At 38.8% G+C, this 20,000-nt stretch overlaps 1 protein-coding gene across 1 annotated transcript in view; it reads right to left on the minus strand.

Annotated features, from left to right (window-relative positions):
- The window catches only part of MAPKAP1 (mitogen-activated protein kinase associated protein 1), a gene marked incomplete at its 3' end in the record, with an annotated part of 83,265 nt that overhangs the window by 38,769 nt on the left and 24,496 nt on the right, over positions 1–20,000 (minus strand). Inside the window, exons 4-5 of the mRNA XM_009697278.1 lie at positions 9,273–9,445; positions 3,350–3,526 (exon numbers count right to left, since the gene is read on the minus strand). Of these exons, the coding sequence (XP_009695580.1) occupies positions 3,350–3,526; positions 9,273–9,445 (350 nt within the window). The remainder of the gene's footprint in view (positions 1–3,349; positions 3,527–9,272; positions 9,446–20,000) is intronic.

The raw sequence follows: 20,000 nt of genomic DNA on the forward strand, positions 1-20,000 counted from the left end.
TCCACACGGGAACACTGGTTCCACCTCCTCCAAGCTAACGTCCAAAATCTGAGCCCACATGTGTTCGCTGCATTTAAATACTAATCCCTATTTATGTACTGAGTACAGGCAATGGGGATTTAGGTAGGAGGCAGTTGAGAAGAAAGGAGGTTTTTTCCAGATGAGAAATCATTAACAATTTAGAATCTTCTAATGATACAGTGTTCGCAACTGGTCTACCTGCAATAAACACTTGTGATCCTTTTTGATTGCATGGAATTAGGACCTAACTTTCTATATAACTGCTGGTATTTTCCTGGGGATACAGAAAATGCGGGATTATCTTGAAGATAAAACAATCACAGAATCATAAAATTAAAAAAATCAAATTCATGGCAATCTCATTGACTCTAGAGAAGTGCATGCAGGTGAAAGAGATATTTGCTCTTTCAGGTAACATATGCAGCATTCTTCAGTCAGGTGGAAGGAACTAAATATTCTGCAATTCCACAGGCAGAAAAGTCAGTTGCCTGGCTCAGCTGTGCAGCTGTAACCTGCACAAACCAAAAAATGGACCTTGTAATACGACTGGCAAGACTGCTTTATTTCCTCCCCGTATCAGCTTCTGCCTGTCTGCATCCAGTTCAGCACAGCTGAGTACGTTTATCTTGAATAACTTATTTGTAAATACTGTGGACAGAATATTTTATTTTCGAATGACCTAATGCAGTGGAATAAAGTGAATGGGCCTTTGGGAAATACATGTGGGATTTCTGAAAATTTCTTTCAGTAGTGCACTTAGAATGTCTCTAAGAACCACAGTGCACAATAAAGAATATAAAAATGTAATTAAATAGGTCAGATTTTTCTTTTTTAAAATGTCTGATTATTCAAAACGGGAAGCAGCTGTATGGTTATGAAATCTAAGTAATTCTTTATAAATTAAAAAATGTCCAATAACCAGGAAAACCCTATTAGAATTTTCGTTTCAAGAGATCCAAACATGAAATATTTTTCCCAAGTAAGAAGTGGTTTATGCTACTAATATTTAGTTACGGTAATTAAGGTCTTCTCATGGTTTAAAAGATTTTTCACTCACAAATAAAGAAAACTAAAAGTGATCAAGCACAGTTTATATCATGCAAACACTAATTCACTGATAATGATATAGCACATTCTTCTTGAGCTACAAACCAGACAGCTTCACGTTTCAGTGGCAGATGGGGTCTTGCTCTTCAAAACTCTTCTGGACTTTCGAGTGGTATGTCCAGTCCTATTCTAACTGGCATGCTTATTTACTGCTGATTCCTCTCCTCAATCACTGCATTGTTACTAATGCACTCTGCAACTATTTGGATTTAAAATTACTTGCTTTTCAGTCCACTAACGAGACTTAAAATGCAAATCTACTACTTTGACTGTCAGGCTTTGAAAGAAGATTTTGAATTCGCTCATATGTGGAATACCCAAACACCATGAGTACACTTTTTTCCTGCTAAAATTCAATACATTTTCCCAAAATAATTAAAAAGTCACTAGCAAGATCAGCTTTTAATACCTGTTGAAAAGGGCTCTGGATATCCAACATGTCTGCAGGACAATCAGGGGATCAGGTCCAGCCAGCATGGATTCATGAAAGGGAAGTCCTGCTTGACCAACCTGATCTCCTTCTATGACCAGGTGACCTGCTGGTGGATGAGGGAAAGGCTGTGGATGCGGTCTAACTGGACGTTAGTAAGGCCTTTGACACTGTCTCCCACGGCATTCTCCTGGAGAAGATGGCAGCTCATGGCTTGGACAGGCATACCCTTCACTGGGTGAAAATCTGGCTGGCTGGCTGGCTGAGCCCAGAGAGTGGTGGTGAATGAAGTTAAATCCAGTTAGCAGCCAGTCACCAGTGATGTTCCCCAGGGCTCAGTGTTGGGGTCAGTACTGTTTAACACGATGATATGGTTAAACATATGTTTAACATTGATGATATGGACGAGGGGATTGAGTGCACCCTCAGTCAGTTTGCAGATGACACCAAGCTGGGTGGGAGTGTTGATCTGCTGGAGGGTAGGAAGGCTCTACAGAGGGATCTGGACAGGCTGGATCGATGGGCCGAGGCCAACTGTACGAGGTTCAACAAAGCTAAGTGCTGGGTCCTGCACTTGGGTCACAACAACCCTGTGCAATGCTACAGGCTTGGGGATGAGTGGCTGGAAAGCTGCCCGGCAGAGAAAGACCTGGGGGTGCTGGTCGACAGCCGGCTGAACATGAGCCGGCAGTGTGCTCAGGTGGCCAAGAAGGCAGTGTGCCCAGGTAGCCAAGAAGGCCAACAGCATCCTGGCGTGTATCAGAAGCAGCGTGGCCAGAAGGACTAGAGAAGTGATCATCCCTTTGTACTCAGCGCTGGTGAGGCCGCACCTCGAATACTGTGTCCAGTTTTGGGCCCCTCACTACAACAAAGACCTTGAGGTGCTGGAGCGTGCCCAACAAAGAACAACAAAGCTGGTCAAGAGTCTGGAGAACAAGTCTTATGAGGAGCGGCTGAGGGAGCTGGGGTTGTTCAGCCTGGAGAAGAGGAGGCTGAGGGGAGACCTGATCGCCCTCTACAACTACCTGAAAGGAGGTTGTAGCGAGGTGGGGGTTGGTCTCTTCTCCCTGGTAACCAGTGATAGGACAAGAGGAAACGGCGTCAAGTTGCGCCAGGAGAGGTTCAGGTTGGATATTTGGAAGAACTTCTTCACTGTAAGAGTCATTAGGCATTGGAACGGGCTCCCCAGAGAGGTGGCGGACTCACCATCCCTGGAGGTGTTCAAGAAACTTTTTGATGTGGCGCTTCGAGACATGGTTAGTGGGTTTAGTGGGCATGGTGGCGTTGGGTAGAAGGTCGGACTTGATGATCTTTGAGGTCTCTTCCAACCGTAACAATTCTATGATTGACTTTATAATTTTAACTCTCCGAAGCTATTATATACATTATTTCAGTTATTATTCAGAACATATTTTTCATAAATAAGCAGCACGGCTGGAGCAAAATGAAGATTATGAGCTCAGACTTTGTGTAAATTCCGAATATTTACTAGCGGTAGTGCAACAGTTCAATGTTCTCCACTAACCACATGCAGAAGGGCTTGTTTTCTTCTCCGTAGTTTTAGACTCACAATGATGGGCTCACCCGAGCTGTTGCCAGCAGCATTTACTTTTCTACCTGCCTCGTGACAGACCCCAGACCAGGGCATTGTCTGCAGAGCACCGCGAATGCACACGCCCCCTGAATTCCACTAAGTTCAGATGAAGAAAAGTAGAGAAGAAAAAAGACGTGGATGTGGCATGGACAGAGGGATGTTTCCCAGTGACTGAGAAAGTTAGCACCCATACTTACATGCGAACAAAGAGCGACTGTTTTGCTGCCAGGCCGGGAGAAGAGTACTTTTCAACCAGTGCCAGAGTGCTGAAGCCAAACTTGTGAATGGGCTCATTGGAATCCAAGGGTGGAAAATCTGTGTCAACCTCACCATCATCCTCAGCAATATGGAGACAGTAGGCATTGACGTTGTCACTGAAACAAGGACCAAAAAAGTTTATTCAGGAGGGAAGCTGGACAACCAATTCAGTTCAGCCGATCAATACCAGTCACTAAATGCTGTAGAAAACAAATCAGCAGACATGCCTATTACAGAGTAAGATACTTAAAAGCCACTGATGGCACGTTTATAAATATGTCCGAACAAAGTCCCAGCATATCTTGCTACCATAACCACATGCTAATAGAAAAAAAATCCCAAAACCTCAGAGTAAAGCAGTGAGCCTTACTTCATCATTAACTGAACTGCAAGCAAAATACCGACAGTGATTAAAATATACTAAAGTCTATAAAAGTTTCATGACTTCATAAAGCTGGAAGTAATATTTCTCCATTTGTGAAATATCATTTATTTATATGACCATTACATTTTAGAATTAAAGACAAACAAGCAATGTCTATCTATTTTGTCATAGATAAAGCAACAGTGAAAAAGTTTACTGAATGTAGGCTTGAAAAGCAGGGAATGCTCTCAGGCAGGTAAACACTGTAATAAAATACAGGGAAAGTAAAGAAATCTGTTCAACACAGTAGCAATGATTAGTAGAAAAAGCTACCTTTTCTAAACCTCTAAGAAGTCCAGTCACTAAAAGCAGTTAAAAATTAGTATATACTACCAAGTAGAACTAAATAACACAGAAAGTTTTAAACAGATACAGTGTGAAGAAATTATGAAAGAAAAATCCAAGCCTCTTTCTTTCCACATAGGAAAGCCCATAGGGAAACAACTACCTATATATAACCAAACAGGTATTAATCATATTTTCCTAACATTAAAATCTATTTTGAATGTTAATATTTAAATTATTGACCTGAAAATAAGTATTCTTTCTTACTGTAAATTTGCCAGCATTCGGGCATTTTCCATAGCCATGAAGTATAGCTTGAATGTTCACATGGCACTGTGTTTCTAAACTCTGCAGTTTAAATTTAGAATTTTAATTGCATGATTGATGCTTGAATTAATTAATTGCAAAGTGTATGCTAATTGTTTAATTGGTCGCTTGATCTATATAGATCATTTTTTGAATTAAATGAGTTGATTTACAAAGTTTATTGATTGGATGTGACAATGAATTATTTCACTGACTACCTGATTTGCAATTTTCTCAATTAATTCACAAACCTTTGGTTGCAACTGTGCTTTATTCAGAGTGCTTAGTCCAGGTGATCTATACGCACCTTGTCACGACTAAGACATTTATTATATAAAACAAGTAATAATGATGCATTACTATTAACGTAACCTGTAAATTTGCTTACAAAAAGGTAATCCAGCAATGTTTATCACTGTGAATTTTGAAAATTCTGCAATACTATCAAAGAAACTTTCATGAGTCTCTGGACTGTTATGCAGAACCAGAATATTGCTGCAGAATTAATTTTTCACTTCTTCAAGAGTGCTTAAGCAACTTTTAGGGAAACTGGTGAAAGGCAGCACTGGGAAGATAATTCATACAGCATGAGGGCTTTGACAACCATAAAAGCCTACAGTCAGGAGGTTGAGTGGTTTGCATTGTTGCCAGTGTTTTAGGAACAAGCTAAACAAAAAGGCTGTAAGTAATATAGATACAGCTGATCCTGCTTATGTAATGAGAAATGCCTGGCACGACTTTCAGGTCCTTCTCTTATTCTATTTAGATTTCTACGAATCATAGAATGGTTTGGTTGGGAGGGACTTTAAAGATGATCTGATTCCAACCCCCCTGCTGTGGGCAGGGACACCTTCCACCAGACCAGGTTGCTCACAGCCCCATCCAACCTGGCCTTGAACACTTCCAGGGATGGGGCATCCACAGCTTCTCCGGGCAACCTCTGCCACTGCCTCACCACTCTCACCCTGAAGAATTTCTTCCTCGTATCTCATCTAAATCTTCCCTCTTCCAGTTCAAAGCCATCGCCCCTTGTCCCATCACTCCCTGCCCTTGGAAAAAGTCCCTCCCCAGCTTTCTTGTGGTTGACTTTAGGTACTGGAAGGCTGCTCTAAGGTCTCCCTGGAGCCTTCTCTTCTCCAGGCTGAACAACCCAAACTCTCTCAGCCTGTCTTTGTAGGAGAGGTGCTCCAGCCCTCGGATCGTCTTCATGGCCTCCTCTGGAGTTGCTCCAACAGGTCCATGTCCTTCTTGTGCTGGGGGAATACTGACACTAAGCTCTGCATGCTCATTCTGTCCAGTTCAATGTGACTCAAAAGTCACCCCGTGCTATGAGACTTCCCAGTCTGAACAGTCACACGGTGCCCATCTTCCCACAGCTGTGGTTTGTGCTTTACACTGCTGATTTTCTAACCTATTCATTTGACAGAATTCTTCTATGTGCAGCCTGGTGCGCGCTTAAAGCTCTGTACAAATAAAGTTAACATTTTCATTTGGTACTTGATGCATTTGCATAATTCTCGTTAAAGCTAGAGGGACATACAGGCATGCAGGCAACAGAACACATTCAGTACGGTCTCAAAGCAATCCAAGTGCCCAGAAAAGGTGGTGGTGATAGCAACTTATCTTCCACCAATTACAGTAAAAATATACAATGTTGGTTAAACCCCATAAATTAAAGGGTTTACAAATGTCTTCAAACATGGAGTGGGTTCCTGAACGTTAACACAGATTAAGTCACAATCTGTCGAAAAAACAAGTCCAATGGGTAAAAAACTGTTCTGCATTTTGAACCTCCACCAGGATGAGACCAAAGTCCTGAACTTTAGGCTTCAAATTACAAAGTTCAAAGTCTTGAGAATCCCAGTTTGCTATGGACAGAACGTAAAGTTAAGTACAACAGCTGACAGACGTAATAGCATTCTTAACTTCTAAAAATAGGAAGTTTATTTGAATTTTGCATCTCACTATTAATCTATTCCAAGGGAGGGAATTTGTGTATTTTTTGCAGGCAGAATCATTACAGCACATCTGTCAGGGGTTGGCAAGGAAATGGTCCACTGGGTTCTGACCAAAGTTGATACGTAAGAAGCCAGGAACCGGCCTGCTAACACTGTCAGTGGTTCCTCATATCAAGACACTGAATGGAGACAAATATAATACAATTATAATAAAAAAGGCAGCCTAACTGAATACAAAATGTTCTCAAAGCTGTCAACTAGTACTCACTCACTCCAGACTCTTACGTCTACCTTTGCAGGAAAAAGAATTAGGCAGTAATATATGCTTTTCCTAAAGACAGAGCGGTTGTTTCCCTTAATTAGAAAGTCTACAACCTCCTCATTATTCTCAAATTGTGTTACTGGTAGGTATATTTATCATTCTGCATGCGTTATATATCAGATTTGAAACATTCTCTATATGTATTTTAGCACAGTGTAACAATGATCCTGATTTTTATTTTTTATACTCTAAACTGACTAAATCAGGAGCAAACAGCAAAAGTAGAATATGCAACCTACACAAGCTCTTCCCTTATTTGGAAACGATGAGAATCGGTTTACAGTTAAATCAATCCTTGCTATAGGACTGGCAGTCAGCAATGTTAAAAAAAGATGATTGAGACATGAGAAATAATTAAGAACTACGCAAGAAAACAAACTTCTTGGAATCTTGAGGCTCTGCCCCTTCCTCTGAGCATTTGTACCCAGATTCTCAATTGCTGCTGTTAGCCTGTTCTTGGGAACTCATGCCTTCATTATTTATTTTATTATTTCTGTCCTGAGATTTGATTATATTAGACAGCCTCCTTGGTCATGATCACTCTGATACATCATAACATCTTATCCTTCAAGGCAGACAGTGACATTCATTTCCTCCCACTGCTGACTTTTGCTGTGGGCAATGATGTTTCATGGAATACCTCTACTCATGGGCGTTGTTCCATTTGAGGTGTGCTGTGCTCCTGAAAAACATACATGTGTCTAACGATTGACATTAGTGGCGTCTCACTTGTTAAAAACCAAGCTAATCATACACAAAGGACACTTTTTTGAACTTCGGATATAATGAACAGAAATTAATAACAGCAAATGAAATGGCACCATCTGCAAATAATTTCATATTTCTTCTCCACTGTAAAAAAAATGACAAATCAAACTGAAGCGTTTAACCTCTAAAACACCTCATATGTCTGTTGAGAAGAGCTAAGGGAAATCCCATATCCAAGGCAACAATATCCATGAAACCATTTTCAAGAGGGGCTGTTTTCCAGTGTTGCTCTAGATCTACTAAACGGAAATCAACTAATCCTAAAGAACAGCAGTTCAAGCGATCTCTCAGCACCTTCCTTTCCCCCTAACAACTGTGCCACAACAAGAAAAGACTACTGAGTCCTCAAACACTTCTGAAAAATGCTGGAAGAGCAAACTGTGAAGTTCAGTACTGGGGAAAAAAAACCCCATTCATCAAATATTCCAGGAACAACAAAAAAGTGAAAATTGGCTCATACAGAAAAAGCCCCAAAAAACCTGCTAACCTTCTTTGCAACAGGAAAGTCACCCGCTAGTATCTGTTACTAATAACTCTATAATGAACTATTTTAAGTTCTTATTTTATGTTCTATGACCCAGCACAAACTGAAGTATTTTACAGAACTGTTTTAAACCCAAACTTGCTCAGATGAGTGCCTTTGAAGTACCTGTTTTATGTACCTTATATCACCTACCATGATAAAATAGCAACTCTTACTAAACAACACTAGTGCTCCAGCACAGCAAATCCAATCCATTATTTAGTCACAGAAACTGTTCGGGCAGAATTCTTTCACAATGAAGACGTAAGTAATGATTACCAAAGATACTGAAAAATCCATTGATTAATTGAAGCTAAAATTTCTGAGGACAAGACAGATGCTGCTCTTTACAGCAAACAGCCAACGTGACTGAGGTCAAAGTCTTGTAGAAATTATAAACTATTGTATGAGGCAGATTTCTGAATTAAAGAATGCAATTTTATTCACAATTTCAAAGAAAACTGGTATTTATTTTGTTTTCAGGATCCTTATTTGTATATCCGTATTTTAGTGGTATCTCCAGGATGATAACCTGGAAAGAAAAGCACCTTTAGCCCCTATACCTGTCAACTCTTAGAAAACCAGAAATATTTTAACATGTGTATAATGAATTACAGTCATTACGTCAGCAAAATGACAGCAGAAAGCAAGTAAATGATAATGCTGAAGTTCTATGACAGAATTCTGACTTGTTGTCAGGCATACTCGCTATGGCTAAAATGTATTCCATGGTTTCAGGAGAACACTAACAGTACTTCCAAGACACACTGTCACCCAGTACAGCGACTCCTCTCTCTATGAATCTGTAGGAGGAACCGGTACCGTGCAGAGAACAGAGTCAGAATCCAGGTACCTTCTCTCGGAACAAAAAAGGGAGGGAGTTACAGATGAATTCTGGATTTTATTTGACATCCTTGTGATCTTAGCCATTAAAAACACTACCAAAAAAATGGATGGGACACAAAATTAAAAATGTCTCCATGACACGAAAAGAGGTAAGATTTATATTATTTTTACATAAAGTGTCTTGAAATTATGATTTATTTACAGACTCATGGTTTCATATGCTTATCATTATACAGTACACAGTAGTTTAATTGGAAAAGAAATGGATATAGATGCACGTGTACTGCTCAAAAGGAAATACTGATAAATGTGTAGGTGGATTCTCTAAGATTTATCTATAAAAACATTGACATGGAAATCCATTTCATTATGCAAAAAGGCTGCAGAGAAGAAAATGAGAGATCAAGAGGTAGTAAAGAAAGAACATTACTTCAGTTTTGGTTCCCGTCCCTCACTTGTATATTGCCAGCATATTAGTCCAATCAGGTCATGCACCTTGGCATTTGCTATCGTCACAACTGTCATGGGCTGTAGTTTGTCTTGGCTTGTGTGCAGTGGGAGGTAGACATCAATTTTTTTGGTTGCCGTTGTACCAACATGACCCTGTCGAGAAAATATATTTCATTAGAAAGTATTAAAAAAAAAAAAAAGTATGACAGAGCTAATACAAAATCTGGTGTGGATGGAATTCTTTTCAGTAGAAAGATTAAAATACACTGCTATGACTTAAAATTGGAAGAAGTTTGAATGTTTAAATTCCAATTCTTTCACTGCTGTTTAATGTATCTGTAAAAATTATATAAAATATTTGGCAACGATTTCACAGATTTCCATAAAGAGTCTGAACTCCACTGCAAGATCCCATGAACTTGCAGGATCCAAAAAATCCCCCAAAGGGTGGGATGGAGAGGAAGAGAGAACTGACAAGCCTACCTAAAACTTCAAAACTGTTTTTCCATCAGCATTTAATACTAGCATTACCCCCGTTTCTACATTTCTGCTTTCTTCTGTAGCTCCTTCCCATTACTTGAAAAGCTCCCGTCCCTCACGTACAGAACTACCAACTTACCATGCCTTATTCCTACTGCTAGCACTCCCTCCCTGGTACCTACCACAGCTGGCAGTGGTCTACACATACACACCAGTGAGACCTAAACTTGAATCTTACAAATGCCAACAATTCAGAGACGGTGACTGTAAGTGCAGAGTTTAGGTCACAGCCAGCCAGCCACCGCAGGCTGCTCAGCCAAGGGAAATCAAACCAGGTAACACAACCCAAGCAGAGAACTGTGGCAAAACTCAACGTCGCTCTCATGTGGAGGTTAAGATGACGTTTAAAAACAAACCTTAGGCTTGACCTTGGTTTGCCAAGAGAAGAACAAAATCACACATACAACTGAGCCATTAAACTATTTTGAACTATTTGAAGACAGTTAGGAAGGATTAACTAACATTGTTTTTTTTATTGGAACGTACTGTATTAAAAAAAAACCCCACACTATTTGGCACTGTGGAGATTAACAATTAAATAAAACGTAAAATACATAGCAACATAAAGGTCTATAAAGTTTGCATTACAAGAAAAAAAAAATTAATCTACTGCAGATAGGACTGCATTTTTAAACCAGTTATCTTTTAAACAGACAAAAGATTGTACATCCTGATCTCCTCTTCAAAAGCACCCTGATGTAACTATCTCTCTCTCTGGGCCTTGAGAGAAGAAGGTATTACTCGAATTAATCACTCAGAATGCCAAAGTAACAGAATAAAAGGATTCAATACTATAAATCTATAATGAGAGCATAAAACAGGGAGTTAAATGCCATGTGCTAATTTCAATATATTGTTAAAAACCATTTGATCCTTCAGTGTGATTATAAATTAGAGAAATAATAGGAATTTCAAGATTAAAGTTATTCATACTAGCATAGCTAAAAGTATTATTAAAATCCATCCAAATATAATGAATTTGTTTTTTAAGGAAGCATTTTTATAGTGGAGATTCATCCTCCTCCTGTATTTTTAAGGTAAGAAGAAATTGTTTTTACCCATTTAAAAGGAAATGCTAGATTTGTAACAGAATACGGAACATTCCTTCACCTTGTTTGGATAAGCCTTAACAAGCCCTTGGGTGAGCTAGCGTGCCTGGGACTCTGAGATATCACTCATACCCATGACCTTACCTCACCAAGGAAATCATTAACACAACGGACCTACAGCTGCTTAAAAATAAGGGTTCTTTGTTTTCTTTCTTTCTTTCTTTCTCCTCTTGCCTTCCTACTTACAGGACTTATTTTTAAGGGGAATTAAGCTCGTATCAGGTAATGAATCACCAGTCTCAAAGTCTATTCCTGTCTTTGCCCAGGGGCAAACACTAACCAGCGGAATGTACGAACACACAGGAGGCAGTGAGCAGCGCTGATGTTATGGTCATGACCAGAGATACCAGCCAAAACGGGAGACCTGTGGTTTCAACCACATTTGCATCTGAATGAGTAAATAGCAGTCATCATGGAAATTAATGTGATTCCTTAGCATGCTAAGTTAGTTACATATTTAAAACCAAGGATGGCAGAATCATAAGTAATGCTTAGTCCTGATAATGGAAAATCCAAGAAAAATTGACAACCAGATGTGAGAGTCGATGCCAAGGTTACAACTGATACACATTGCATAAAACCAGAGAACAGACAAACGAGCCAAGAACTGTAACTAATAACCAAAAAGACTAGATTATTCCATTAGCCACTACTACAAGTACAGGCTGTTTTAGAAGCTCATAATCCAATAAACACATGTATTTATAAAATAAACACATCCTAGAGACCCTGATCTTACAGCTATCACAAACGAGATGGTAACTTTCCTTGGTCTACCTTTCACAGTGCTTCTCTTTCTTCTTTGCCCTACACTGTGCCACTGCTTTGTGTTTGTTGTTTTTTTTAAATAAACTTTCCTTTGTTCTTCCCCATCTCTAAATCTCCTCTACCTCCTCCAGTCTATTTTTGCCACCTTACTTGTCCGAACTCCCTCCATTACTGATATCCTGGTTCTCTTACTCACAAACACTCAGCATGAACATCAAGATGACAGGTGACTTAAACCAGGGGTAATTCATACACGTATTAGGATTCCAACTGCTCTTTGAGCAAGGGGAGCAATATCAACAGCAGTAGTACTGGGAAATGGCTCAAAAAGCATCACTATTATACTCGAGTTCTTTAAAAAAGTGACTGAAATATTTTTATTAATTAAAAGAGCTGTAAAACTGATTGCCATAAGATATTAGAGAGGCTGAAACCTGAGATTTGGAAGCCAATTAGACTTTCTATTACTAATGAGAACATTCATGGTCATGTTAGGTAGGAACCATTAGTATGGCCTATAAACACATGGGTCAAGGCTTAGATTGATCAGTCACCAAGTCAGAGGGGCTGGAGGAAACCTCCACTGTGTTTATTGCAAATTGATTGTATTTGTTCCGAACCAGCATTAGAAATCCAGACCATCAGGTACCTGCCTAAAGGACAGAACGAATCTATATCCTCAACCTGGTCTTGCAAAATACCAATTGTGTAGGAAGCCCCAGAGAGCTCAATTACTTATCTGTGCAAAGCTTATTAGGTAAGGATTTGTAGGTGGTAGGACTGAATAAAAGGGATCCAATTATTACTCTCAGTGGCCGAGAGTCAAAGACCTAGCCATGCTGGACTTAACTAGTAATAACTTGTGGGTTTTATACGGTGCTTGTAGTCTCATCTTTAGGAGGAATCATTCAGAACCAGATTACAGACACTACTGGAAGCATAATTACTTTTTTCTCCCAACTAAAAACTGTATTTCAACTGTAAATGCTGAGGAGATGCAGAAGATACAGTACAATTACCTATATTCAAAAAAGGCAGCATCAAACTTTATTAATAGATCCTGTATAAAATTCAATGGAAAAATCTATTCAGGGCCAGGGGTCTTACCATTTGGAGTTTCCTTAATAGCCTCCAATAAATCTGGGAAGCATAAAGGGGCTGTTAAATTAACATTTTCCTGATCTGTCACCTGTGGCATAGTTAATTTGTCAAAAAATTCTTTTAGCTTGTCACTGGACACTGTATATTCTGACAAATGAAGTCTGGAATAAAATTGACAAAATATCTCGTTAATTTTCTAGGAAATCACAAATCTGATTCCATTAAGCTTTTATTGTTAGAAGTGTCATATTCCACCAATTCTTTAAGGAAGCAAGGAGTAACTGGATACACGGAAAACATAAAATAAATCATAGAAAATTTTCTTAGTATTTTTATTAATGGATTCTAAGGCTACCTAGTGCTCTCCTACAATCTGATCGTATGAAAATTTCTCTTTGCTATTTCTATAGCATTTTCATTGCACTCAAAGCAAAGATGTTGTTTCACCATCTGCAATTCATTGGAGGAGACGTGGGCTGTGCAGTGTACACAGGCTTGAAGAGGCAAAAAACCAGGGATACAATTTCCGAAATTCTTGCTAATGTGGTGTGCACATAAACTAATCACTTAATTTCTTTATATTTCTCTTTTCTCTATCACTGGCGCCAGAATTCTTGGTGGTTGGCACATCGTAGCTCTTTGGCACATTACAGCTATTCTTTTCTGCTGCTATTCAAGAGCTGCACAGAATTATGTCCGTTATTTGACACTGCTGAAAAGTACAGTCTGCTGAATTCACTAACTTTCTGCTTTCTATTTTTTTATAATTTTAATTAAGCAGATCAATGTATATTTATACACTTTGATAACAAGCAGTGGCTAAGCTTAGGAAAGTTACTCCCATTAATAAAATTTCTTCTGAAAAAATCACTTGGTATCTAAGACTACTGCTCCTGTGAATCCATGCTTCTCATGTTGTCTAAAGTAAAGACAGCCACAACATAGTACAGCAATATTTAGTGATATACAATAACAGTAGTCAACCTAATTACAAGAACATAAGTAGCACCACCAGCAGATACATATGTTGCTGGTACTTCTAGACACAAGAGTATGAGCAAAGGATATGACAGGCAACTCAAATGATGAATTCCTATGGATCTTCTAGGATTTTATTTGTGAGTATTTACTTACATATATAAATTTGTGGTGTTTAATTATATAAATATTGGTTACAACAACTATGACAGGGAAACTACATGTAGAGTGATCTTCACTAGCTACATATAATTTAAAAAAATCTGTATCATTAAATAGTGTCCTGTAATAAAATTAACATGCTTTAAATATAAACACAGTATGTTAAATTAAAAAAAAAGAAAAAAAATACATATTTAAAGTCTATCAGTTCTTTCAACACAAGAAGTCTTTCTAAGATTTAAAATCAACTTTTAATGAGAAAATATATACCTCCCTCCAATACCAGATGTCGTCTATCTTGAATAGATTACTGTGGGACCGCTAATATTCTTCTATATGATACAGAAGTTTGGTACAGTCTGTCCATCCCTAGGACAACTTACTCCTAAACATAGTTCTGAAGTACCTGCATAATGGGGAGCTAATGAAATAGTCATTGAGAAAAATGTGTATGCTGTATCCTTCTCACTTCTGATTTGCTTCACTGCACACCACAGTAGAAAATTAAAACAAAGTCCATTAACATTTCTTAGAGAAAAGTGATTAATTTTCAACAATAATAATTTACTGCGTCTTCCTGCACAAGAGAGTTCTGTGACTAAATGTTACATCGCTTTAAGATTAGATGTTCTAATGATATAACGCAAAGATTTCACTGAATTATTATTTAGTGGGAGTCATAAAAACCTCTTAAAATTAATCTTTCACGCACATCTAGCTTATCCAAAGTTAGCATTTAATTAGATGGCCTTGGCACGAATGAGCTTACTACTTTATTTGCTCAATCAGTATATGTCTCTTCAGTAATTATAATTAATTCAAGTCATTGACTCACCTCCCAGCAAACAGTGCTAAACATTACACAAAATGGAAATAAATGCTTATCCTTTTCCAAATGTAAGATGTCCTCTCACTTTTAAACTCAGTGAAATGTTTTTTGGTTTAGGTGACAGGGTTTTTAATATACTATGTGATCCAGCAATCACCTTCTAAACATAAACTTACTCACGTATGTATTTAAGCAATATATCGAAAATACATGAAGGGGAAAAAATTGAAATATATTAACTCAGCATTTACAACACAAACAAAAGGTCTAACAGATTAGAGCACAGATGTTTATGGCAATACAAAGGATTATATTTTTCTAAGACAACCATTGAAAAGCATCATCTTCTAAGCTCTTGACTTAAAAAAAAAAAAGTAGAGCAATTATTTCTGCATCCAAAATAAGTCGGAATAAAACAGCCAGTCATATTCACTCATAAGCATAACAGCTTCTGAGGGGCCAAGTAGGAAAAAAAGGGTTCTCTAAAAAATATACTTTTTTCTTAAAGTTTAAATGATCAAATATCTTAAATGCTTTCAATAAGCATGCGGCAGAAACCCTCACACTGTAGCGCAATATAACGACACTGCCAGCATATGGTTCAGAGCGAACCCACTGGCAGCAAAGCAGGATGATGAACACGTTTATCAGCCTCCGTATCCGAGACCCACTCTACCCGGCAGTGAAACACGTAGCTGCAACTAGTAGATTTTGGTGCCGTGAATAGAACAGTATCTAAAATAATATGATGGTCAAATATTTGTAACATGCTCTGTTCATTTTATTTGGACAGTATTATAACAGATCTGGAGAAAATGCCTGTTCAGTTGCGTATTATATTAATATTCAGAGGTACAACACTAAGTCTTAGTGTTCATATGAAAATACACGGTAGTTCTACCCCTTTTATTCTCCAAGGCACCTACTATTGCAAAATAGGAATGATATTTATTTCATCAGGTGGTTAAGCCAGCATTGATATTTTTCGTTACTACAGCCATATGATTACTTCTGTTATTCTGAAGTCATTCACGGAAAATATCACCAGGGAGGCCACTGGGACAACTGACTCAACACCGGCAGCCGGCGACTACCCCACATTTGGCGCACGGCTGCCAGTCCTCCCCGGTTTTCACTGAAGCTTCAAGTTGTTCCTTTCTGAGAAGAGGGTTCTCCTTTGCACCATCTTAGCTTGTGCTGCAGAGTTAGCACATCACAGTGTAAAATTCCATTAACATTGTTAAATACTTAATTTATCTTATTCACGTTGTCACTGTTCATAAAAATTTAACCCAGTAATTTCCTGTTATACAAAGCATAACAAAATATGAATATTTAACTACAAGGTAAATAACACACTATTATTTTTTATTCTAAATTGTTGACTTCACTTAGCATGTCTGCTTTGTATAGCACCACACTATTTTTCAATTAAAGGTCCAGATGTTTCAAAGGCTCCAGTAGGCAGCAGCAGTTATGAGAAATGCGTTATCTGCATTGCAATGATCACTACAACATCAGCTCCAGGCTGCATTAACATACTCATGTTTTATTCTAGCCCCCCTCCTAATGTACCAGTTAATTATACAACACACAGCTGAGAAACATAACCTCCAGAGCTGGACAGTTTCCTTCCACGCTTCCACCTGAACAAATTTTTATGTGCACCTCAAAACTAGGATTTACATATATAACCCCATAATCAGGTATCCCAAATTACTGCCTGATCTTTCTTGGCATTCACTCCCACAATTAATAAAACTATGTAAGTCTTGAGCAAAGAATAAGACATACAATTCTTGGAACAGCATATTTCAATCATATTAACATGCATCATTTATACAACTCACTTTAAATTGAAAGCTGTTTTACTTGAAGTGTTATGAATATGATTTCTCGTTAGCACTTTTTTCTGACAAATCATTTTTGGAATGGAGGGAGAAACACCGAGTCCGTGCCCTTAACAGCCCAGGCCTCATCTACTTTCACACAGGTACCAGTTTCAGGACAGACGGACCCAGCCGGGCTCAAGCGGCGCCTGGCCAGGCAGGAGGGCTCCTCCCATGCAGCAGGTCAGTACCCGCCGAGCCGAAGCCAAACACCGGCCCTGGAGCTGCCTTTCTCCAGAGGGCTGGATTTCACACCAACGGCGATGGCATGGAGCTACCCGTGGATGTTAAACTCTGATCTATTCAGTTCCAATAGTTCTGCTGAAGAATGAAAACGCATGTTCAGATTTATCAAAACACAATTGCTATAGCTGCAACAAAAAGACATTCATTACGGGAAACTATCCTTAGTTTCCGTGTAGAAAAGAGAAGGAATGGCCTACTTTAGAAGAATTATTTCTATTTTACTTAGTAATAAACATTACAATTTAATACTGAGGAATAGAGTTATTCTTTGTAATAACAAAACGCAACAAAAACTTATAATTAAAACGACACTATAAACATTATTTGTACATTAAGAAAGACGCCACGATATATTTTAATGAACAGATGCTATACAAGAGATAAATGTTTTCAGAAATATTCAATACTTAAACAGATCAGCCTCTAATCCTATGCTTCTGTTGCATAAAGCAGACAGCTTAAGTTCCTCGAGGACATTAGCCAACCTTAGGTGGAACATTTTTAATACATCACCGTGTCACTTTTTAATGTGCCACAATCTATTAACCACATGGCAAACTAACAGGGATTTTTAAAATATGGGTTTTATAGCTTTGTGCTGGTGATTAATTAAATAAATAGCCAGCGTTTCACAAATCATCCCTCTAATTAGTCTAAACCAGACACTTTGCATTCACTGGCACTATTGCCATCTGAAGCTCACAGAAGGGCAGCAGCGCTGCGACGAGGAGCCCGTGCACTCTGGAGCGCATCCTCGCCGCGCAGCCCCGGCTGGCATGGCACCGCGCAGCCCCGAGGCAGAGGTACCCTCCTCACAGGTGCTGCAGTCAGCTGGAACTTGACTCCAGCTGCTTGGAAAAGATGTTCTGTGCAATTATTCTCCCTCATCCTGAAGGAAACAATCGAGATAACAAAGAAAACAGAGCTGTATCTGGAATTTGACCTAAGGTAAAGTAGCAAAGTTGCACGCTGCAGAAAATGAACAAATATTAAAGGCAGATGCAATAAAAAAAAATTTAAGAGCCAAACGATACATTTTCTGTCAAAACATTTCAAAGTGGAAGCTACAACGAATTACATGCAGTCCATTCAAAGACGCCAAGCAAGGCTTATCATTAAAATGACTCGATTATTCTTAAAAAGAAAAGAGAAAATCATCTGTAAAACTTGCCTGAAATCTCATCATTTTTACTGTGCCTATCTAGATAGATCATTTCCCCCAGAGCTCAAATTAAACTCTTAATAGTTAATATGTTCAAGTTTTACTACAGGTTTTTCTCCAAATTATTATTAACTGGAATTTCCTATCTAGGAAGGTTTTGATATGCAAATATGTTCTGCAGTGTTTAGTGACACTATCACAACAGCTTTTTCCCCCTCAATTTAAAAACCATCAGAGAGATGGAAAATGATGTAGCAGTGAGGCTGCTCATGAAGATGGGATTTTATTCCCTCTACCAGGTGATTTCATTATCAGCATCAGTCACTAAACTTGCCCCCTAAACCAAAGTTTCCTTATACTCAGAAAGACATCTGCACTATTCGGCGAGGCTCAAAGAACAAGTCACACCCCACTTGGACGGGGACATCACATGGACCGCCTGGACACTCAGGCACCGTCCCATCCACCGTGCCCGCGCCGTAAGGGACAGACACTGGGCACCGGGCTGCGATGCCCATGTCTGTCCGGAGCATCCTGATCGCAAGCCACTGCAAGAACTGCAAAGCTGCTCCGACCTGCATGTTACCCCCTCTAACTTACTATTATAAGCAAAAAGGCATGGGATTGAAAAGCACAGCCTTGAGAAAATGATCTATGATAAATAATCCTAGGGCTGAATTACACCAAGAAAAGTTATGCAGAATTTGAATTGGTTATACGACTTGTCAGTGAGGTATAGTCATTTAATCAAACTAAATTTAAACAATCGCACTTCCAGCAATATGGTCAAAGTTTTTGTACTGCAAAAATTGATTAATAAAAGAATAAATGCCTCAGTAGTTTGTTAAATAAAACTATTTTCTTTTCTTGCAAAAAGAACAGAATCGAGTTCCAAGAAAAATACTAAAGCCTCTTCAGTAAGGGATGTCTCAGCCATCTCCCTCACTTTGATGATTTCTCTTCAGAGCTTAAGAAACAGGGGAACCCTGCAATACCGGGGCCAACTGCCAAACTGCATTTAATGCTGCCAAACCCCCTCCCCAGTTCCTCTCACAGCCACCCCTCGCCAGAGCAGCGGCGGCTTGGGTCTGGCACGTCCAGCGAGCCCCGCGGCTCCAGCACCAAGCAGGCAACCAAGGGCAAGGTAGCTCCGAAAAACGATCTCGGCGTATAGAAGAAAGAACTGCAAGACCCGAGACTTATTTCTACCCTTTCCCAGCAATTAAAAAAAACCAAAACACAACACTTCCTCAAGCCTGCCACACAAGTTCAGACCTTGGATTTATCCTTTCACAAAATCTGAAGTTCTAATTAACTGTACTGATAGCAACCTAACAGATTTTCTGTAGCTGACTTGTCTCTGTTTTTACTAGCAGTATGACTGCAAAAAGAATTGACTGGCTGTGAAAATTTTATACCGCTTCTTTTGGAAAATAATATTCACATTACTTATAAATGTGCACTGAAATTCTACGTTATTTTTCTAATCAAGTACTGTTTTCCCTATTATCATGCCCACAAAATTACTTCTATAAATACATTTTACACAGCATATACTATACATTCTGAAAGAATACAAACGACTCGTAGACTTTGAGCTGAGAAAAAAACCTGGACTCTCAGCTTTCATGAGTTAATAACATGAGTTAATATTCTCATGATACTTTTCAGAAGACTGGCCTAATAATTCCAGTATGGCTAAAATCTCTCTGATAATTATACTCTATCTTTACACTTTTATCTGTATACGGAAAAGATCTTTACTTCCTACTCATAACCACTTTCATTCAGCACCAACACTACATTTGTCTTTGAAAGTGTCCCTTTAGAAGAGGTCAGTGGTGTACGAGAGCAGGTATGACCACATCTGACGTAACGGAAAGGTTGGGCTCTTGCTTGAGATAATTTTAAGCCCAAAGCCATT

This window comes from Cariama cristata, unplaced genomic scaffold (assembly GCF_000690535.1).
Source record: "Cariama cristata isolate BGI_N322 unplaced genomic scaffold, ASM69053v1 scaffold14050, whole genome shotgun sequence".
NCBI classification, from domain to species: Eukaryota; Metazoa; Chordata; class Aves; order Cariamiformes; family Cariamidae; genus Cariama; species Cariama cristata.